Source organism: Opisthorchis viverrini (assembly GCF_000715545.1).
Source record: "Opisthorchis viverrini unplaced genomic scaffold opera_v5_106, whole genome shotgun sequence".
Taxonomy (NCBI): Eukaryota; Metazoa; Platyhelminthes; class Trematoda; order Opisthorchiida; family Opisthorchiidae; genus Opisthorchis; species Opisthorchis viverrini.
In genome coordinates, this window is record NW_008751768.1 from 357,547 (window position 1) to 381,769 (window position 24,223).

Genomic DNA, 24,223 nt, shown 5'->3' on the forward strand with positions numbered 1-24,223 from the left:
ATAAAGCCAAACAATTCCAGTTGCGTTGAATGGGTAATTATAGAAAGGAATAGTCACGTACATGCATTTGAAGGAAACGCAAAACAGAGGGTATTGGCGATTCCCTTGATTATGTTATGGTTCCAGTTAGTTATGATGAAGTCATTAATGGAGCTTAACTCTTGCGTTTTCCTGACTCTTGTTCCTAACCGGGCCACCTTTTACCATTGGCCCAACACTATCTCCTTGAAATTGCCATCCGCAAGTACTGTACCACAAAGTAGCCATGTGCATAGGCCTGGATGGATAACACAACAATCAGGTAACATCCGTGGGGAAGGTCAAACAGACGTCTACCGCAAAGTTAGGTAGCCTCCATCACTGAAAAGACAGTCTTCAAGAGATTTTAATAAAGTGAGTTTCATTGGGAGATGTCTGTCAACTGGACGTTCTGACGTCCCTTCAAACATGTCAAAATTCTAAACCACCGATAATTCACGTCCTTCCATTAGATGAAAAAACTTCCGAAATATGATTTTCAGATTGTATTTATTAAATGTCAGTTTGGTTGTGGGCTACCAGGGCCTTGATAAGCTAGAATCCCTAGTCTTCCTAACTAAGGATCAGTTTCGAGAGCCGGGTATGATCCCAGCTTATATTAGGCTATATAGACCTGAGAATCTGTTCAACAACACTTACACACAGCTATTGCATGCTTTTTATACAGCACTGCACTGCAAGAACGCATGGCGCTGTCTGTTCACCGGTCAGGCTATTGTTCTCGGAATAACATAAACCAGTGGCTCAGAAATGACTTTCTGGTGAAGACAGAACACAAGTGTATATGAGCAAAACAAATTAAGCCATCACAAGTGAGCCCAGAGGTGGACAGAGTGAGAAGCAAGTTTTCCGTCAAGAAGAAAATAAACGGCGAAAATGTAACCTAAGTTAGTTAAATTCTTTTGATATAAAGAAAATCATGAAGTGAGAATCACACTGCTTGACCGTCCTCGAGTGTAAGATAGTCCAACAAATGCGTAACAATTAAATAATCGATGCTTGTCGACTCGACGTTCACAACACCATTGCTGCCGTTCGATGAAGACACAGGAACAGATTTTCCAGGCCTCGTCCCTAACTTCGCGGTTTCCGGATTTGTCGCTTCGTTCATCACAACGGTTAAGCAGCCACAAAGATCGTAAGTACGTGCAAGGTCAGCGAGAATCGGAAAGCGAACCACAAGGAAGTATATAGAGCGCAGAAGGTAGGTCGCTACGGAAGGTGGGAGGGGAAGGCAGATTGGGAAAAACAAAAAAGTAGTGATCATGCGACAAGCAACAAGAATAATGGATAACTAGGAGGGCGAAACCGCATTGCGGCTGGTACACTTAAATAACAGAAGGGGTCGGGTAATGTGATGATGAAGAAAGTCGCTAAGTTCGAATCAGCAAAGGAAGCAAATGAATGTGCTGTGTTCCTACACCTTCCTTTACTGATAATGCATAAGAAAAGGAATTTATCCACTGGTACCAACTGAGCGCACACACACCGGGGCAACAAACGCCATTGCTCAAACCCACACATACAACCTTGAGGAATTTACTTTTGAATTGAATCAAACAGTGGGTAAACATAACGCCCATGCCTTCATGAGAACAGTGGTTTTTCTGGGCACCAAGACTATATACTGAAAACGTGTGGTAAGGGTTTACATAAAAGTCAACCAGTCAGAGTCGCTTTTTTGGTACATCTAAAACCCCGGGCATGTTGGCAGATATGTTGGCCTACTATGTGTTGTGAACCAACCAACCTTTAAAACTAAGTCGATCTTATAGAAGGATAACGGTCAAACAAAGTCAGGTTGCTACGTATCACCACTGGCAACATCCATGTTCAAAACTGATGCATCGCAGCCGTACAAGTTTACTTGAAAGCCACCGTGTGTAGAAAAGAATAAGAGTGGACAGGGAACCGAACTAGTTTTAGCCTATCACGAGGCGCCTACACCTCCGAACTCTCATTCGGTTAATCTGAGTAAAATGACTACAAGGACACCTTTGATGTCGAGTAGTGGTTATAACTTGCGGCGTCTGCAAACATACACAGGGGATCAACCGTACTCCATCCTGGAAGGCCACTCGCACCGACATTACGCAGACTTTTGACAATCGATTTCATTTCCCTCTGCGAAGCCAAATGGATCATCGCTCGCGCCATTGGGTTTCTCCATGAACCATTGGCCCGTACGGCTCGCGCGAATACTCGCGGAGTCTATCACACCTTGTTAGTCACTGGTTAGAGAACCTGCCAACACAGTATCCTGGTCCACCAGGTACGGGTTCGAAGATGGGTGGCAACCTGTTCTTTGAAAAATCTAATGCGTTCACATTTCACAACAAACACCGTTGGTTTGATATCAGGGGACCCTAATCGCCCTCTTGTTCAGTTTTGGGCGTCATGGCAGTATCCTTGCCGGTAGGCAACCATGCTTCTTACAACTAAGAATCCTGATAAGCCATATCGGTCGACGCATGGTGTCACAAAACGGGTGGCTTTAGTTGCCGTATACAACTGGACGGGTAAGTGAAAACAAGGTTGGGTTACTTTTTTCGGAAAACGACATTTCGGTGCGCGCAGTACGTGACCAGACCACCACAGCGTTTTGTGATGGACATATTCTCCGGCATAGCCGAACACCAACTATCTAGTTTACTCGTTTCGGATTCACCGACACCAGCCTACACCAGCCGTCATATTAAAATCAGAACTGATTCAACTTCCAAGATACGTAAAACACGCCACTACTACCTTTCCCTGGATTGTAGGCAGTATGTGCAGGAGCAGAAGCTCACACTATTTGGGCGCAAGGTTTATGCCATAGGACGAGATGACTTTAGTTAGTTAATCCGAAAGCAGATACAAATTTTACTCATCTTCGAACAGAACAACAGTGCCGTCTGTAGAAGTCAGGTCAAGGTTTTCCTAAGCAACCATTTGAATAGCAAGGTTTTGAAGAGCTCCCAGCGCAGGTCGCTTTATCGCATCAATCACAAACTTAAATAGGACTGAAGATAGCGGGTATTCCGGTCGACGTCACTTTGTGTATGGGAGCTTTTTGAAGTCTCCCCGTATACTCTCACGCACTCGGAAATCAGAATATAAATAACATATTATGGTGACACATGTCTAGGACAATCTTTGGTTGTTAGGCAGGACGGACCAGTCAGCCTAGCCAATTACACCTTGGAAACCGAGCATTGCTTAGAGTGTGGGTCGCTTATACATATGGCGTTTTGACGGAACGCGAAGACTTTTCCAACACAGCCCCCATGAAGACGGAATTCTGCTTGATGCTGCCGAATTAAAGCTTGACGAGACTCCATAAGGGGAAAGGAGAACTGACGCTAAGAGTGTCGTTATGACTAGTCAGGCTAAACCCTCTTACAGTACCAACTACGTGCCGCCTTTTTGAAAATGGGATCTTCCCCAGTTGCCTGGGACAGTTCCTGCACCAGATGGAGGTTATCAGATCAGAGACGCGCTGACTGTGAATTTCACCTCCATCGTTGAATAATGCGAGTTGGAAGTCATCTCGAACGGCGGCTCAGTGGCACTTGACGGAACCCATGCATTCATAGACCTCCGAGCCCATAAGGTGTTCTAGGTTTCCAGAGTTTAGAACTGCGATGGAGCGGCAGCAGACGGTTACGAGAAATGTTTAAATTGCTCAACTTATGAAGGACGAATGGACTCGTTAGACCTAACGGATGAACCCACAAGGAGAGTTAAATTAAGAGGGTGGGGGAGGAAGGAAAAGTATGTATGCGGCAAGTAAGGTCACTCGTTTCATGACACTAAGCGACGCCTAATTGTAGGAATCATGGTTGTACGTGGGCAGGGATAGTGCTATGGCGCCTAAACCTAGATAAGAGGACAATTAGAATCCTCTGATTAAAAAGCCTGACCTCAAGGTAACGGTGTTCGGTGGGAAATGTGAATAAAAAGATTATGTAAACGCACTAGATTTTTCAAAGAATAGGTTTCTACACATGTTCCAACCCCTAAGCTGGAGGGTCAGGGCCCTGTGATCAACAGGGTGTGATAGACTCTGCGAGTATTCGCACGAGCAGTGTAGCTCAGTAGTTCATGGAAGCACCCAAACCCCCACACTACAGTACGGTCGGCTCTTTGTGACGGGTGCTACAGACAGAGTGTTGGCAACAAAACATCAAGAACACACTCAGTTGCTTCCATGATGTAATAATGGTTGGCACAATGACGAAAAGATATCAGACAAGCTGGTGACTACTGAGTGTCTTAAGAGTAAGAATAAAAGACTAATCCCCCTTATAGGATCAGTGCAGAAATAAGATGGCTAAACAGGTCCGAAAGAGTGCCCTTTTTTACCTTCGACAGGCTGCTTGTAGGACTTGTCCTGAACAACAGCCAGATGAATAAGATAGGTCCCGAGTTCCAAGGCCTCTTCGTCTGACAGCTACAAAAGAACAAGAATCGAACAAAAAGGGGATAACTAGGTCTCCAGAGGGAAACACTGGATGAAATACACCGAAGAGATGACTGCGATCAATGTACGGAACATTGGTTGGTAAACTACAATAAGACAGTGCTATGACTCCAAATGTTGTAACGTAACACTAATCCAAACCTGCACGGATTCTGTAAGGTCACGTTAATCAATAAGTATGGACCGGACGTACACAGAAGTGCTTTGGAAAGGCGACTCGCTTTCGTTGACGCCGACTGATCTCTGTTTCTATCGATGTCTGCGAAATAAATCATCCTTAATAATGCGGATGACGAGATCAATCTGTCTAGTCCTTATGCTCAGGAAGTGGGCTAACGAGATGCAGTATTCAACTCAAATCATTCAGGCACAAACCGTGCAGCGCCTAGCTGTCGCAGTTTTTATGTTAGTCGACGTTAGAGGAGTTTTAAGGGTAGAGTTGCACAATAAAGACTAGAGTTTGCGTCGTATTCATGTGAATCGTGCTTGTGATAGGACGGCAGCTGGATAACGAAGACTTCTAAATGTAATCAGAATGTGCTTGGAGACAGCCATGTGTTGAAAGTGAAGTCACCAGAAATGATAAAATGAGATGCGCTAATTGCCTACCGAGCTTGGCAACTGGAATGCTCACGTCTTACTGACAACGGAGGTTGGTCTCAATATGTTGTTGATTTTAGTGCTTTTTTCGATAACGGATCTACTAAGAGTTGTAATCGGGGATGACGCAGCCTAGTAAGTGAGTCCGTCAACGGATGTTTACTCCACTGTTAGATGATCGCCGTAATAGAGTAACTGGTCCATGTTATAACGAGAAAATGCTTAAGGAACAGTCACAACAGTGAACAGATAGAATAGTGAAATTGGCTAAAAGGTACATAATTTGAGTCGTTCACGGTAGAGAGGTCAACCGAAAACCCTAGAGGCTGACGACAACTCACGCCAATAAGAAAATCGTTCAGCTGTAATAACTAACTGCCTAACTGCCATGCCACAGGGATGCACGAGGCTGGAGTGCTTGCCATGTTGCCCAAGCCTAGACAGGGGAAGTCGAGAGGCAGATGTCGGGTTGGAACCACGTATCTTCCGGTCAGTAAATTCACGTCCTAAACAGAAGCAACTCGCCTTACGCCAGTAAGATGATCACACCAAGCTACCACTATTCCCTGAACGAATACGTAAACCATAACCGTCGGTGTAATCACGATGTCACCGTGAATAGTGACAGAACTCTTGGAATCCATTTGCTGAGCTTGGTAGTGCCATCTAAGAACCTCTGATCGGGCGGCAGGCGGTTCCGAAGTGACTGATTGGGGACTTAGTGTTTGTTTGCCAGATCATCGTAGGACTGTCCAGAGAGCATTTCCACGCAACATACGGCTGAAACAAAAGCGAAATACAGATAAAACTGTCGTACGTTGTGCGAAGAATGTGGTCCAGCCAGTGACACGTATACAGCGTGATCACCTAGTCTATCATACGTGAGGTTTACCGTAAACGACCCAACCTACGCTAATGGTTTTTACCAGACCCAGGGCAACTCATTCTAGGCATCGACGGCCAAACGATCCGTAGTGGATGGGTTTCTGCTACATTCAACTGGTTTCGGTAGGCTGCAGTACTACCTGAAACGAACGTTAGGGATTGTTACCTGTGAAATTCAAAGTCAAAAAGCTTTCGTGGTGTCTATCTCATCTGCTCCAGTGAGGATACACCATAAAACACGTTTAAGTATGCGTAGTTTCAACTGAAACTTATTCCGATTGATAAAAAACACCGAATTTGGTAGGTCCGCCTAGGTGCATCGAAAATATCTTCAGAAACAACCACAAAACACGACAAAGCAACCACCTCTTTTCGCGTTTATCGTATAAGTTTACATTCAGGTAAGGAAAAGAGTCAGCGATATTGAACCTTATAGCAACCACGCGTTTCGACAAAGAGTGATACTGTATTGAAGACCTTACAGTGGATCTCTATCGTATCGGTGTCTTGTGGTCATCAGGATATCTCCGTGATAACCCGTGCATCCGAATAAGCCACTGAGTAGGCCTTTATAACCTTCACCTGGAGTGATCTCGGCAACTCACCTGAATATTCAGCGCCAAGTTGTGTGCCAAGGCAAGTCCAGTATAACGATGGTCGGGCAGTAATGTACGAGAATCATGACCAGGCAGTTGATGCTCATCGTGTCCCAGAAGTAGCAGACAAATGTTAAGAATCGGTCGTAACTCGACGACTAACTCCCGATTGCCCTCCAGGGGCCAGTCTTGAGAAAGACCCAAATAGTTGCACAACTGTGACAGTGGAAAAGATTGTATATACTTTATCAATTTTAATTTAAAAGTAAGAGAGAATAAACGCCATCGCAATAGCAGCGGCGGCAGAAGCTTCACCCAGGGTCCTAAATCCATGCACGTGAATCGGTGGACAGGCAGTTTAGTATAAAAAAAATACGAACACAACATAACGGAAAAGATGAAAACCGCCAGTCCCAAAGATGATGTTTAAAAAGAGTTGATGCGAGGGTGATTAAAGTGTCTTTCGTTAAGTGTCTTACTATAGGAGTTTCGAAACTGCGACCCACATGTAGTTGATGTAAGGCTATCGTCCGAGTTGTGTGACAGGTACGAACCGAAGGTGCCTCAGTTGAACGACTTAATAGTTACTAATAAAGTGCAACTACTTCTCCTCCCTTTCACGCAACATAGAAGCATGTCAAATAAAAATACCAATTTCATCATTTGAAAGTCCATCCATCACCTCAAAGGTATAAAAGCTATCAGAGTACAATGAGCTTTTTAAAGTGTATACAATGCCCGATCTCTTGACAGCTGAATGAACTTCGCATAGAGCTTCAGATGGATGCAGTGCAAACAACAACGATGACTAGTGTGTTTGATGCCAGTGCCCGGTAAACTGCATTGGACAAAACACACTCCATAAATGTCAGCTGCAAGCTTTTCTTGGAGAAATCCGTTCTAGGACTTACCACGTTGCGTCTCAGTTTGGTGGCTCAGGTTTCGCAAAGTAATTCGGGATTTGCCAAAATATGAATTGGAAACGACGCTTTTGTGGTAGAAAGGGATAAAACGGAGCGACATTCGTCAAACCGTTTAACGATTGTTGACTTGACACTTTAGTTAACCTGATGCTCTACCTGGACAAGTCCAACCTGCGCACAGAACGAAGTTCTTCCAGATTTGCGCAGTATAGTGGGATTTCGAGGAAAACCGCGTCTCATCACAGTCAACGTCATCATCACGAAAACGAACACCAGATGGGAACACTGGTGCCTCATTGTTGTGAAATTAAGTCAATTTACTTGAACAAAGCCTTACAATGGAAAGAAGAAAAATGGAACACGGACGAGAACCTAGGGCTGGAATACAACAAACATTCAAGGTAACTACATCTTGAAGACTCAGTCAAACAATCTGGATAAAAACTGACAGCATGAACGCTACCGACATCGGTTATCCGCCATATCTTTCAGTATATATAGTCAAACGCGGAAGGTCGTGTGGATCTCACTCTGAAGGGCGAACTGCACCAGAAGTGCCCAAATTTTTGCAATATCCTTCACTTCCGGTCATGTCAAATCCTGTCCTCTGGGTTTTTGCCACTCTGAATTGGGAAAACAGTGCCCCTCCCGGCAGGCGATAAATTGATACACGTAACACATGCGCAGCCACCCCGGCTTGCAGTGCTAGATGCATTCACTGAGAAGGGTACTGTCCACTTCATCAAAATCCATCCTGATCACCTCATTCCGAATTTACAGGCTTAGGCCGATTCCAAATACGGTTCTGAGAAACCGGTGTTCAAAGACCGGGAGATGACTCAGACCCTTTGGCCGGTATGGCTATGCTTCGCAGACGTTCAACAATACAGCCCGCACTGTAGTGTGACACACGCGTCCTTTATGATTCGGTCAGATGCTTTTTTGATGTCACAACTAGTACAGATCAGCAACGGAAATTCTGGTCATCAACATTCCTGCGTCAACTTCGTCTGTTACGTTGCCTCCAGAGTTAAAACAACTGCAGAAAAACGCTTAGCGTTTCACAATTTTCACTGTCGCTCCTTGGATTCCTAGAAGCCTTTTCAGAGACTGTAGGTCCCGCATCATGATTATTCACCTCGTGACCATGAAACACATGCCGAAGGACCGGCTGGCCTTGGCACGCTTTTCTAGTAGTGCCTGCGACTCCTACTCATTTTCAAAAAGGAGACAAGATTCTCTATTCCACTGTTCACTTCACCATCTTATCACTGACGGAAGTAAACAGAAATGGGGAGGGTGGATATCCTTGTCGGAGAGCATTGATTGTAGGAAAGCTTTTAGAGAGCTCCATATAAGCTCTCACATGCCCACAAACATGTGAAAGCAAACAGCGCAGGATATACACGAACTTCTGTGACACGCACTGCTGCCCAATTGTTGAGAACTAACCGGTCGACAGAATCCAACGCACTCAAGGAACATCAAGGTTGTAGTTAGTCTGTAACACCGGACGGAGTGTGAAGCTGCGGTTGATGAAGCTTCTGTCCTGGGGAACAAAATGATGGAACGCAGAATCACGGGATATTGCGCGTTACTCGAGCGCGGTTATGTCTAAGGGTAAATTTGTGGTATTAGCCTGGTTTTACTGCGATAAGAGGCCGGTCGAATATTGACGGCCCCTAAGAACCGGCCACAAGCAAACTGACTTTATTCAATAAGACCGAAACTGAAACCTGAACCGAAGTCTGGAAGTGGATATTTTCGAATTCGCAAAGTGAAGATCACAAGTATTCAGGGAACAGTGGATAACGCTTTGAACAGGGCAGTACTACGAGACCCACTACAATTCAGCATGAATGGGACCACAGACATGCGGTCATAACATTAGGAATTTCGAGTAAACATGGAAAAATGCGTTCTCAAAAATAATAATGAAAAGAATTTCATTCGCTTGATCAAAGAGTTGCTCCTACTCTCACTGATTGTCTTTTTTTACGGAGAATAGCCGGCTAATAACGCACTGATGATGTCACCTCGATGGTGATAAAACGTTTGCAATCAAATTGCCCAGCTCAGCGAACAAGCCAACAACCAGTCGGCAATATAATTGCCGAGGGAGGGAGAGAAGGCCAGGTTAGGCTTTCAAAGACGGAGAGATACCCTGAGTAGAGAACGACGATCAAACAACGGAAGATTGTCCCATAGGAACAAGAGAAGAGAGGCTGAAATTTCACTGGGCTCCACAGGATACTCCACCTATTTAGGAGAGGTATCACGAAACTTATACCCTGGCTCCTCTTGGGGGCGATTAACTGGAGTGGGGTATCCAGCTGGCTTTTTGAGAGTTACAAACTTAGAATGGACCCTTCTGTAAATATTTCTGTACGATACATACATGATAAGTAAATCACAGCCGCTTAGCAAAATAATTTCTCCAGATAATCGCGTCATCTTGAACTTTTTCACGATTGTCATTCAGAAAACCAATAAGAATGTTAGTATGATACCTAGGAACCACGTGACATCCGAAGAATCACGACAATCATGCCGCCATGCAAAAGGATTAATTGTAATTGGAATCGATTGCGCTATTTCGCGATGTGGAACTCGGGATACTTAAACGTGTGCACCTAAGGTAGGATAAGGTAACAAACCTGTCGGTTGGAACGGAGTTAGTAACCTGAATTTCACGAAATATGGGTTTTCTTTCAATGTGTTTCTGAAAAGTTCATCATCAAGAATCCGTCATGATGAAACTCACAAATATCAACCGGAATCCGATGTTCATAGAAATAAATATGGACGGTATGTTCCACCTTCGCGAGGAAAAATCAGCACAAAGAAACTCTTGTATACCGAACCCAGAAATCCTCAATGGGAGGCCCGAAAGTCTTCTGAATTCAGTTGAAATCAACAATCTTTTATACAATAAAGAGACCGCCCGATGTTTCTCAGAATGACAAGAAACTTTGTGTCGGAAGCCTCATCCGAATGCTGTGCAGAAAATAAACCTAAGGGTGGATGATGCTAGGAAATGAGCAGGTTTGAGGTGAGCTGACAAATCGAAGTGATGACAGTAAGCCAACATGAGGCGCGCGAAACAAGACCAAGATGATATCATGTGTGCAACAAACGCAAAAACAAATGATAAACTAACCAATTTGGCCTTCGCCACGGTAAGATTTAACACTTCATTCGGATTGGTTACGGGTAACTCGGTCACCGCCAACCGATGCAAGCGCCGGTCGGGGTCTGTCAGCATGGCTGTAAGTAAATCCGGATCCCGCCACAAAGCCAACCGAAACAGCTCACATACTACTAGACACTGATCCGCAGTTTCCAGTTCACTCAGTTCTGAAAAGCGAAGGGGTGGTGTAAAGCACATGCCATTGGCGGAAAGGACAACAAAATCTGATGGTTGAGAAATGTACAAATAAAGGCTCCAAACGAGAATTCGCCAGCGGGTACGCCACCAGATACTTTACCACTAAAAGCATGGGGCATATAGATGCAAACTATCGCTACGGCTTGGTAGCACAAACCGAACTGTACAGTGGAACATAACCGGGTGATCACACAATGCACAGCAAAATTACTGAATGAAACGTCGAACAGCCTCATTCAACACGTTAGCTGTGCAATTATTAGGATTCCAAACAGGAACAGACAAACCATTGCATCCAAACTCATTCACCTCCCCCGAAATCAGCTCAGAAAAGACTTATCGATGCCAAGCAGGCTTTGGTATGAAACAAGCACAAATTCCAAAACCACCAGCTACTCTAACATCACGTTAAAAGTGCAACTAGACAAGATTTCAAATCATTAGAAAGCGCCCATACTACTGAACACATTTAGCCAATAATCAGACATCTGTAAACTGTGTTGTAGTGGAACCGCACGCTAGCTCTGCAGGCATCATGCTACGCAACACTTCAGGACTAAATTCGCGTTTCGGTACGAGAACAATGTTGCAACGCGGTCAGTTATCTTTGAAACACAGAACCGTATGTAGAAATTTAGAATAATCATGCTTATCACGCTGATGTTTGGTTACATGAATAGACAAACCTAGAAAAATATCGGTTTTCGAAAGTATCACTTTTACGTTACCCAAGTGAAGTTGAGACCTGAGATGGCAATATCGAAACCGTTCGGGAAACTACTTGCGTACGAAGCGTACATAGAAGGCGCAGCTCGTTCTACTTACTTCAGTACCTTGCACGCATTTATTACTGTAACCGAGTGACTCGGCAGAATACAGAGGCATTTTAAGCCGAAAATGAGTAACTTCAATGGATTTTTGTTCACTAACGAAAAGTACCATTCGAGTGCGGGTTTCTCCAAAGAGGTGTGGAAAGGGCCGAGAAGTTCGTTTTTATCTCCTATCAAATTTTCCTCGTTAGATGTACACACCACGCAGTGAGTAAACTGTACTGGACCGAAGCTCGTCAGGCAGAGGAGAGGCAGACGGAGAAATAATAACTATTAAGGCGTACGTACAATCATAATAATTTGAGAAAGAAGTGAGATAAGCCTGGAAAATACAAATGTACCTAGCAGAGAGTAGTGCTCAGGGTTCAGGTTGACAGACGATTGGCTTTCAACAACAAGCTTGGTGACATCCACAGCCAACTCAGCTTTCGTGGAATGGTCGTCACCAGACCACAGAAGATGAACGCGATGTGGAAGTATGTCCGAGGAGAGGGGTTCCTGGAAAAAAGTATGCAGAAAAGAGTTCACCAAAAAGTAAATGAGGCCTCAAAACCGGTTCACTGCGAATCACTTAAGTGGCAGTAGCAGTTTTACAGGACTGAAGGAAGCTACTTCAATTGCGCTGTGGAATTTGAATGGCTGACTGAAGTCGACCGAGTGCCTTGCTGTCAGTATGTTCATTATGCTGGATGATGCAGTGTATCTAGTTGCTGACTGGCGGTGATTATCATATCAGCAAACACCGAGTGATTCGGAATATGTTGAGCTATTTTTTTCGGGAAAGACGCCAGCTACGGTTACATCGTTCAGCGTCGCCACAAGTGTGGATGTCCTGATAAGGGACATGGTCTTATGGCATCTGTCAGTAGGAGAACAGATAAGCTAGTAAACGGGATTGACAACTCTCTCAGAGATCGGCCGAAATGCGCACGACAACAAATACCATGTTGTCGACGTCCCCTCCCAGTCAGTCGTTCACATCAGTGTCACGTAATAAAAAACATACCATTTCCGCTAGAACAACGAGTCTAGAGTGTTTAGGGTCCCTAGAAAATCGTCCTCTTGATTTTAGTGGTTCCTGCCTCTTGCTCCCAGAAGCTGTGTGGGACTCCAACCATCGTTTCGTTTAAATCCATACATATTAAACCATATAAGTGGAAGTCAGCTACCACGGCTCCTGTGGCCAGGTGTATGGATTTTAGCGCACGCTAAACGCACTAAACAATGACATATTAAAGCGATTGTGATCAAGGGTAACCATGAGTTTCAAAATTTTGTTCCATATGTTTAGCCACCAATCGGGGTAATGTCTACGTGCGTGTTGGTGTACTGGTAGGTGTATAGAGACTAGTGGGGTGCTTTGAGATTGGATTGTTCAAGAACAGAGTAGTCCAGGGTGACCCGTCTAACGATCAGAATCTCGCCATTTGCATTACAAACAAGGTGAATATTGACGCTACTGAATAAAAAATAGTTACCTGGGTAAAACAGCCCCCCTTTAAACGTGACCTGGCCAAAATATCAACAAGACTGATACCGGTGACTGAATAACACAGTAGATACGAAAAAAGGTAAAAATTAGGGGGAACATGGGGGACGATATTTGAGTAATGCTTGCTGGAACGCCCTAAAGATTCAGTCTGTCAACCAAACCAAAATAGCTTCCAGCTCAAGCGAGTTGCGATGGCAATGTGAGACTTCAGTTCAGTAAAATGGTTAGCTCAACCGAATCGTCGGCCGTTACAAAGAATAGAGAGAACAGTGCTGAGAGCCAAAAGACTGAAAAATTGTGAAGCTGTAGTTTTCAGCCAAAAGATATACGGTCAACCACAGTCGGTAGTGTCCTGAACATTAACAACAATCTGAAAGATTCCATAGCCCACATTACGTTGAGCCGAAAACCAAGTGACATCCAGGTACATCCTACATCCGACAGTTGAGGAACAAAGGCAACTTAGACAGACCACATCCATTACGTCTCATGTGACGATAACTGAAGATGCATTCAATCATTCTAAACCGTACTTCTCGCCACTAAGAACAAAAGGCAGCCCGATCGCCTCCCCAAATTAGAGTGGCCAGTGTTCATGTATTCAACATTTGTATACCTCGGTTGGTGATGTTGAACCCACCAAAACACGTCATTAGCCAATGTGTGAAGTGGTATATCCCAGCTCCCTAAAAGAGAATGCCTTTACTATTCCTTCGTGGCATAAGCTTGTCATCTTAGAATTGTAGCAATTTTTCGGGACAGCTTCAGTGGGCCTTATCACAGTGAAGCTTTCTGTGCTGATAACTTTCGATGCATGAAAGCGATGAAAATTATGCTGGATTATCAGTGTTTCAGGAACAATGGTTACAGAATAGTGCAGTAAAAATTGCAGAGTTTCATCAGTGACTGTGGTCTGGATAAGTAATTGCAACAAACTCCCCTTCAGTTCTGTTTAATGAGATTTCGGTTCTAGGCAGCTGCAATAGCCCACCAAAAAGTGATCAGTCACAGAAGAATAGATTGGACGATTTCTGAAAACCGGTTAATTCCGGCAAACCCATATCCACTAGAAGGATATTGCTTGGCCCCGTGGTCGATCACTTGAGACTGTTAACCAAAGAGACAGGTGACCCATTCCTTCAACAAACCAATAAATCTCAAAGGTGAGAATGAATTTTACGGGGTTCGACTGCAAGTCACCTATCTCCTTAATTTCACTGGTGCTATGCAACCGGGAATTGCTCACGCCAAAACTGCCATCAACCGGCCAATGATAAGTGCAATATGATGCGGTATGATAGTTATCCTCATCTAAGGGACTACATAGAAGGGCCGATCAAAAGTGGGCCTTTGGATGACGATCACCCTGGGATCAGTCTAACCACAGGATATAAGCGTATTCCAATTTCCGTGACAACCTCCATATAAATAAGACCTCTGAAGAAAAACAAGAACTGTACCTAACGACTTATTTGGCGCCATTCGACAGCCCTGCCTGGCATATAACTCAAATAATATATCCAGCTGTGCAAAAGTAAGACATATTTCATATTGGTTGAAATAAGCAAAAAAACACTACTTGAATTGTTTTACAAGGGTAATTTTTAGCTTGGTAACAAGCCTTCGCCAATGTAATGTGGATGGTTTTACGAATAGAAAACTGCACTGTTCTTTTAAAACCATCTTCATTTCGGGCTCACCTTATTGAAACAGGCAACACTATATTACTCATTGAATACGTACACAGCCAGTAACATTAGGTAATACGGCTACCCGTCAACTGTTTACTGGTCCCACAGCCTTTCTTGAGCCTTGTGAATTGCCTGTCCGTGCCACCTAGCTCACCAAACACTTTCCGGACCAATCGAAACATCAAATGCAACGGATTTACAAGAGCATGATGGATGATACTGATATGAAATTGAAAGGATAGCTATCGCAGTTGACGTTACAGTTACTGTATTGGAAGTAACAGTAACTCCTATTCAAAATCAAACATGGAATTTGAAAAAATATGGAATAAGATAAACTCATACTTACGTCAAACAAGATGGGGACAAAAGAGCGCCTGATATCTTCAAAACAGTGATTATTTGTGTCTGAAATAGAGGTTGTTAAAACCAACTTGGTAGTCACACCTATTTCCTTTGTAGCCTCCAAGCCAAACTGCGGTACATTGTTGAGACCAACTGATAGAGTGTTCAATAGGGTTTCCAAAACTGCCCCGAGTGGTGTAGAAGCCACATCAGCAGGCAGAGAGCTTNGTTTTGTTTGTTGGTCAGGTAACCACAGAGGTGGTTGCTAAACGTATTACAGTTGTGATCGAAGAGACGGTAATGTCCGCCCCTAAACGAGTTAATATGGCATTAGTGTGCAAAGATGCTTACCGGAAAGAAGTGAGTGCAAGATGTTCCAAGTAGCTGGATAGTTCGGCTTCCGTCACAGATGTCTGGCCCATGTAAACTTTCTGACCAGGTTTACCCAAAACCGTATGTTCCTGTGTAATGATAAACTGGTTTGAGATTAGGGTGAATACACGTGAAGCATGACAGGGTTCTCAGACAATAACCAATCTGACCTGGAAAGCCTACATGACCTACACTGTCATCAACCAGTATGGACATCAGGCTATTGATCGATATCGAAGTAGGCTGACAACAGAGCGGACATAGTCTGAAGCAAGCAATGTCCTTTATTGCAATGTATCCTCAGTAATCATGAGCCATGAGTTCTCCTTGGACTAAAAGATGTCGGACTCCCTACAACTCCTATTACGTCAGGGAAAGATGCCAAAGTCGTATCAACCAGAAACAAGTGACAGCAACAACATTTTTTCACATCACCAATGAAAAATAGAATCGGTCTGTGGAGTTACGTGGCTCTGCCCATACTAAACGATACCATAGTCCTATTTCTTCTAGCTTGCGTTGGACACCATTGGGCAATTCGGCTTTGGGAACTTACCAACTTATTACAAATGGATATTTCTGGTTGTGCGGTGTTCTTTTCAGAGATGGGGTATCCGTTCAGTCACCATTAAATAGTAATGAGGTAAGTCACAGAAAACTTGAAATTTGTCTCATAAACCCACTATGAATGCTTTTTAGCATGAATTTCTTCGGCACAGCACAACGAATGAAGAATTTTTACCATATGCTGACATTCAATCATCAGAACAAAAGTGGAGATGTTGCCCATTATTCTCAAACACTCAAGCAGCCTATTATTTCATCACTCACCAAATGGCCCAAAAACGTCTCTCTCTAGTACCTTTCCATTTGAGTTACTTGTTTGTGCTTTGGTTATTATTATTATTATTATTATTATTATTATTATTATTATTATTATTATTATTATTATTATTATTATTATTATTATTATTATTATTATTATTATTATTATTATTATTATTATTATTATTATTATTATTATTATTATTATTATTATTATTATTATTATTATTATTATTATTATTATTATTATTATTATTATTATTATTATTATTATTATTATTATTATTATTATTATTATTATTATTATTATTATTATTATTATTATTATTATTATTATTATTATTATTATTATTATTATTATTATTATTATTATTATTATTATTATTATTATTATTATTATTATTATTATTATTATTATTATTATTATTATTATTATTATTATTATTATTATTATTATTATTATTATTATTATTATTATTATTATTATTATTATTATTATTATTATTATTATTATTATTATTATTATTATTATTATTATTATTATTATTATTATTATTATTATTATTATTATCAGTGGTTGAAGTAGTAGCAGTAGTAGTAGTAGTCGGCGAGCTGAACCACCTCCTCGTGGTGCCGACCGGGTAGCCTGGACGTCAGTCTGGGTGAGCTAAGAGTTCAGCAACTCCAGAGAGGGCTAACCACCACGTTTGGTTTCAATATGCTGGTTACTTTCGACAATGTACACTACGAATCATCTGGCGCCTCCGCACCAGTTCCAATCAGTACACAGGAGAGACTCATTGGGTTCGCGTGTGAGGAATGTGGCAAGTGCTGCAAATCGAAAGCTGGCTCGGTAGCCCACCACCGAGTTCACGACAATGAGAGTGTTGGTACGAACACAGTTGCCCAATTGGCCTGCGCTGAGTGTTCCCGCCTTTTTTCGACGAAGATTGGCCTGAGTCAACGCCGCCGGCACGCACACCCCACCCAGCATAATACAGACAAGCTTGGCCGAGTGAAGTATTCCAGTATGCGCTGGTCCCAGCAAGAGTCACAATCACTCTTACGCCTGGCTAACAATTTATATCCATCTTGTGGCACGCAAACCGGGCTGTTCACGAGATTTGAGCAGCATTTTCCTGGTCGACAGGCTATCAGCATCAAAACCAGGTTACGGGTGCTTAACTGGCAAGCACAACAGGACGAATCATCATCTGGTGGACCCAACTATCGGTCAAATGACGGCCTACTCTTCAGAAGCCGATGACTACAGCGTCTGGTTTAAACAAACTGTGGATTGCGCCGTGTCACTCTTGGAATCCCATGCTGACCGTTCGCTTGCTAGTATTGACCTTCTGACATTTGCCCGAAGGTTGCAGTTTGGCATCATGACACCGGAGCAAGTCCTGTCGCTTCTGGACCTCCACGCCTCCAGCACATTTCCACACACCTGGAAAACTGTTTCCCGATGTCGCCGTCAGTTATCCCATTGGATTCCGGTCAACCGAAATCAGATCCGCCGAGCCAACTACGCCACCATTCATACCTTATACCACCAAAGACGGAAAGATGCAGCGTTTGCTGTGCTCGATGGGTCATGTAAGGATTTATACAAAGGTAACTGCGGCCTACCTATGGACGCCGAGCTGCAAAACACGCGGATAGTCGACCAAGTCTCACAGTAGTACTATCCGACTGGAGCTTGATCGAGCCAATTACAGGACAGGAAGTCGGCCGTACGATCCGTTTAATGGGCAATTCGTCCCCAGGCCTGGACAAGCTCACACCCAGGATGATCCGCCGGTTCAATGCTAATGTGGTCGCTGGGTATTTCAACTTACTGTTATTAACTGTGGGTTGTCCCCCACATCTGTGTCGAGCCCGTATTACTATAATTCCGAAGGTCCCAACTCCGACTTCATCAGACCAATTGAGACTGATCTCCGTGTCATCGATTCTTGTCCGATGCTTCCATAGGGTGCTTGCTGATCGCTTGAGTCGTAGATTGCAACTGCCCTCGCTCCAGTTTGCATTTCTACATTGAGACGGTTCACTGGAAGCTATATCGCTGTTACATGCCCTGCTTCGTCACTATTTAACTACTGGTTCTAACTGAGCTTGGCGTACGTTGATATCTCCAAGGCTTTTGATTCGGTTTCGGATGAAACAATCGTCAGATCCGCCGAGGCGTTTGGAGAACCGCCACCTCTAGTTTGATACATTGCACAGCCCTATGAGAATGCTGTAGCAGTTTTCCCCAACTTTTAGGTTCACTGCCACAGAGGTATGAGGTAAGAAGATTAACCCTCCACGTTATTGTTCATCATGGCAATGGATGACGTTCTAGAATTTTCGATGCCGCAACCGGGATACCAGCTCCATGACACTCTAGTAGATGGCTTTTATTTTGCTGACGACTGGGTTGTGTGTGCAGAAAGTCAGGTTCGCCTTAAAGAAAAGTTTGAGGCTGCTGCGGTTGAGTTGGGAAGGGCTGTTGTGATGATAAACGCTCGAAAAACGAAAGCAATGGTGCTTTGTGGGGAAAGGAAACACCTGGCGAAAGCAGTCTCAGTCGAACGGTTTTGCTTCGCCGAGGAACTCATCACCCCTCTGGGTCCGACGGACACCGTAACATAGTTGGGCACTCCCTTCACTTTCAAGGGGAAAGGGGCCTTCAACCACCGACAGCACCTGATCAAACTGCTCGAAGAAGTGACGCGTGCCCCGTTGAAGCCGCATCAAAGAATGGATATCACGAGGAACTACCTGATACCAAGGCTGACATATTCGCTCGTGCTCGGCCAAGTCCACAGAGACACGATAAAAAGATTGGACAACTACATCAGGCAATATATTCGTGGCTGGCTACGTCTACCGAAGGACACCCCAATCAGCTACATCCACGCCGGTAAACAACATGGGGGACTTGGTATCCCAAGTCTGAGTGCAACAATCCCGATGCAGCGGAAAACCCGTATGGAAAAGCTCCTCTCTACTCAGTGCCGAGTACTACGCAATGTGGTCAACGACTCCGCATTCGGCAAAATTGTTCGGGATCTCAGCCTTCCGATCCGAGTCCATGGAGCATGCGTAAACACCAAGGAGCAGCTGGTGGCTGCTTGGGGTGAAAGTCTGCACAACAGCGCTGACGGTCGCGATTTACGAGAGTTGGTCACTTCGCCTCTCTCGAATCGATGGCTCGTATTCCCAGAACGAGTGTTTCCACGGATATTTATCCGGGGTATCCAGCTCCGATGCAACCTGCTTAGGACGAGAGTTAGAAGCGCTCGGCATAGTCATGGGATCGCCGTGCAACTGTAATAGACGTCAGCATAGTCTCAGATGGGCGTGGAGTGACCGTGTGGAATGAGAAGAAGCAGAAGTATGGTGCTGATTAATATTCCCTGGCCATAATCTCAGCCCTACATGCCATCGGTTGTAATGTCGACTTTTCGGTTCACCAACCGATGATCATCTCCTCAATCCGCTAAGGCTGTTGTTGAACTGGGACTTCCTAAGGTCGCAGTCAGTGACCTGTGTTTACTTGCCATTGTAGGCTCTCTGCGTACTCATGACACTTATGCGCGGCACATGGCGTTGGATGTACATTTTTGCCATTTAATCTCACACCAGACCCAGTATGACGGAAACTTTGTGCCTGATGTGCAAGTCTTGACTCTGCTAGTGCCTACCGCGCCTTGAAGAGCATTCACTATTGTTTGTCCTTTCTTCGGTTGTTGTTCTTTAGACGCTGGTTTCCATATCAAAGTCTTTACATAATTTGGGATTCATGTCATCAGACTGGAACTGTTCTTGGCATGATTTCGAATGAGACGTTTCTTTCTTTTCTGCCATATTCTCGTCACTCTTTCGCATTCATCGCTTGCATTCACTTTTTATGTTTGTGACCATGCTCTTCAAAAATAAATGATAATAAATAGTAAAATTGGGAACTAGTTTCAGGGATAGAGATAATGGCCTCTTCCCCTTGTACTTGAGTATGCCATTCGCAAAAACGAGGGGTTGAAAAGCAGTATCAAACCCCATCAATGTAACCAGCTTCCAGTACTTATCGACAGGCCCCAGCCCTCAAAGAAGCGGAGTAGGTTGCGAAAATGATATTCCTGCTGGTACGCCTTCCACTCACTACTAGTGACAAATTTGGAGTCTATGACATGTGGGCGCTAAGTGGAAGCCAGAAACCACCAAATCAACATTGCCTTTTTCATGTCGGTCAAATTCTTGAAGTGACAGCGCTGTAATATAATTCGAAAGGTGACTGGACGAGAGGTACAGAAAAACTAAATACATCTACTGATCAGAGAGAAAAAAAGTAAACGGTTAACCACTTACTGGTGTGCAAAAAGAAATACCATGGCTTCCGTAAAAATATTCCTTATTATGCAAGACCACGCTTGTATGCCAAATCCCATCAATTTGTTTGCCTAAAAAATTATGTAGTCAAAGAATGGACGATACACACCCAGTGCAATTGGACTTAGGGCCTTTACGACACCACAGGACAAATCATATACGTATAGGTATACATCAAACATTACTAAACAGTAAGTGTATCGGAAAACTGATTGGCGCGCCCCAACCGATTCCCCACAGTTCGTCAGTAAGAAAGGTGGAACAAAAGCTGTAAGGAAGAAAAGCGATGTGGTTACCAGATATAAAAGTTGATGCGGACCCCATGAATGTGAGTTTCGAGAAACACGAGGATAGTACTGGATATCTAAAGCAGATCGGTCGCTTTTAAGTAGCATCACAAGCGGGTAATTGTGAAACCAGCTCCATCAGTCTGAGGAAGCAGTAGCGGTAAGGCGAGCAATTTACCGCTGGTGACGGTTGGTGCACTCAAAGAACTCATCAGTAGCGGAAAAATTCACGAAATCAGTCTTCAGGAGTGTGGATTGATTAACTTGCATGAATAAAGACAATTCACCAATTCTGTTAATGTGACGCGGAGTGATGAGTTTGTAGATGAAAGGTGAACGGGTGGGCCATTTCATTGAGGGTGGCTATAGGGGAGCATTCTGGAACATGAGGTCTCAAAATGCAGGAATCTGTGGTACCCGACGACAGGATTAGTGAACGATTGAAGAGAAGGTTGTCGTTAGGTGGAGAATAATGGGCGGCTTACTTCTAAGATCCTATCAATTTGGCTACTCTTAGATGGGTGTATGCTCAAAGTAGAAAGATACTTCAATATCGGTTCAAAGCCTTTAAGGATAGGCTTACTAACCACGTGTGGACTATGATTTTGTAAATTCTCTTCTTTCATATTTTACATGTGGTCCTCTGATATCAAGGTCCCTACCACTTGTGATTTTACGTTTTTTGTAATAAATCAAGCAGTTGAAAAGAGACTATGCTTAAGAGACGAGCACTGCCCCAACTCAGTATACGCTCAACTCCGTCAAAAACAGTCTAGACCTCATGTGCTACGTAGTGCGTGCACTTTTGTTACCTGTACAGCTATCTTCGAGGTTGTCCGTGTGACATTCAAAGACCCTCGATGGGCATAGGCCAGACTAGCGCAGCTTCCTTGTGCTACAGGTTGAAAATTGAAACCTATGCGGCGACATGTTCCTTAGAAGTTGCGCTACTCTGGTAGACTCCCGACAACTCTCGTCGCCTTGGAGTGAGGTATTTCAGCCAAAGAATTCGGTTAAGGACACGGATCGTCAACTTGTCAGGGTTTGGATGCCCTGGTAGTATATCAGCCTACCTACGACCGTGGACTGAACGCATGACAATAATTTCATGCATCATCGACCGTCCACATGATGCTATCATCCGGGTCGTCTTACTTAGTGTACACAGCAGGGTTGCTACGCGAAACCAGCTTAATGCTGGCAGCTCTAATCTTCTTTCCTATCCATTTTAACAACTAGCTTTGTGTAGACCCTAGGTACAGACGTCAGTCTTGCATGAAAAAAAGTGACCAATAACATGTCACCGCCCACGTTTCTCTTCGAGTCCCTTCTAAAACTTTGTTCCACTGTTTTTATAGACAATTTGGTATCCGGACTTTGAAGCGAATCGCCCACCAAGCCGCCCTGGTACACTTTTGACACCTTGTCTACAGATAATTGCAGCGTGTCCGAAACTCAGATACAACATTCACGTATGGTAAGCGAACTTGGGCCACACTCATCAACTAATATTACCGCCTACTAAATTGGGGTGATTCTGCATCTGCTGCAACGGGGTTACACCAGCATTAGTATAGCTCTCAGCTCCCGAGCTGAGGCTCATATACTAAAGTTTTCTCTGTCCGTTCGCCAACTTCTACAAGAACCAGCAGTTTCCGAAATCACGTTTGTTCTGAATTCCCAGTGTCTCCGTATCCACAAACGAACTGTAGCTCTGATTCGGTGAGACACTTTTTATCGTGAAATAACCACTCTCCTATCCGATACGAGAAGTCCAGCTTTTACCCAGTGATATCAATCAGTAAACAAGGCATTTGAATTAGTCAAAGGTGCGACTTGGTCGCCTGTTCAGAATTATTGACAATTGTGACAATCATTAGCTTTGCACTGATCCTCAATCGTTCCTCAGAAATACTACTGACAGATGCAGTAACCACGGTTGTTACCCTTTCTAAGGAGCCAGATTGAGCAAATGGCCTCCATCACATAGTGCCACGGTTCTGATCTTGAATCCTGGCGTTTTTGGACACTCCTGTCGTCCGGTGAATATTTTTGCCAAGCTCTTCAAGGGAGAAAAGCTTCATTTAGTCACCGATAAACTTTCTGACCTCAAGTTATTCTTATCAATCTATCCTACGCGAAGCTTTAAAAGACGAATCATTTACAAATGGGACGAGATGAGCGCAAAATTCACAGGGTAAGAAACTAGGCACATTGTGTTCCGAAAGCCTGGTCAAATAAGTACTGGAATGCACAACGGTCAATACCGCCCCTTGTAGCGAGACATCGGAGCCCTTTAAACCTTAAGCAAAACTCAGCCTTAAAAGGGCTACAATTAAATCCGTCAACAAGAGACTGAACCTTACTGTGGTGTTACGGTTCGCGCACCTCAGCAACCTGTTGAGCGATACTGGGGGTGTCCCCGCGACACGCAGTCTCTCATACCAGGTCGGTCAACAGTTAGAGGTCTGATGAAAAGTCTCCTGGTCCTCCAGGTTGAGGGTTGGAACATATGGCCACTTGTTTCGTAGAAATGGTAGTGCATCTGCATTTCCCGCCAAACACCGCTGCCTTGTGGTTAGGCTTTTGAGTCAAAGGCTTTGGTTGAGGACCCTAATCGTCCTCCTGTCTAGGTGTGGGCGCCCTGGCAGTATCCTAGCCCACGTACAACCATGAATTGCACATAAGCAACTAAACTCATGGCATATCGGCCATCGCGTGGTGCCACCAGCCGGGTTGGCTTACTTGCTGCATACAGAAAGTTGGGTAAGCGAAAACAAACTACTGCTGACGCCTCACTTCGTTTTCAACATACTTTTCCTTCCCCTTCTTACAACCCCATTATTAACACTCCTCTTGTAGGCCCAGCAGTTAAGACTGATGACCCCGTTCGTCTTGCATCGGTTCCGCGTGTAACATCTGCCCGCCACATGGCGCCAACATACTCAGGTGTCTCCGAATCCATCAAGCCTCAACAACCAGTATGTCTAGCCACCTTCAATGTTTGCACTCTGTAGCAAGCAGGACAACAAGCTGCTCTTGCTCTCACACTGGATCCACTCGGCATTGATGTATGCTGTGTCTCACAAAGGAGAAATCAGGATGCAAGCG

The 24,223-nt window shown here is 44.0% G+C and overlaps 1 protein-coding gene across 1 annotated transcript; it reads right to left on the bottom strand.

The window, feature by feature from the left end:
* Positions 1-783: 783 nt before the first annotated feature.
* On the bottom strand, positions 784-23,663 carry T265_05751 (hypothetical protein; the record flags this gene model as incomplete). Its single annotated transcript, XM_009170831.1, has 10 exons — positions 784-1,251; positions 4,387-4,474; positions 6,595-6,801; positions 10,669-10,865; positions 12,068-12,224; positions 15,259-15,478; positions 15,606-15,715; positions 20,805-20,896; positions 20,935-21,093; positions 23,510-23,663. The coding sequence occupies 10 exons, from the start codon at positions 23,661-23,663 to the stop codon at positions 971-973; spliced, it is 1,665 nt and encodes a 554-aa protein (XP_009169095.1).
* Positions 23,664-24,223: the final 560 nt, after the last annotated feature.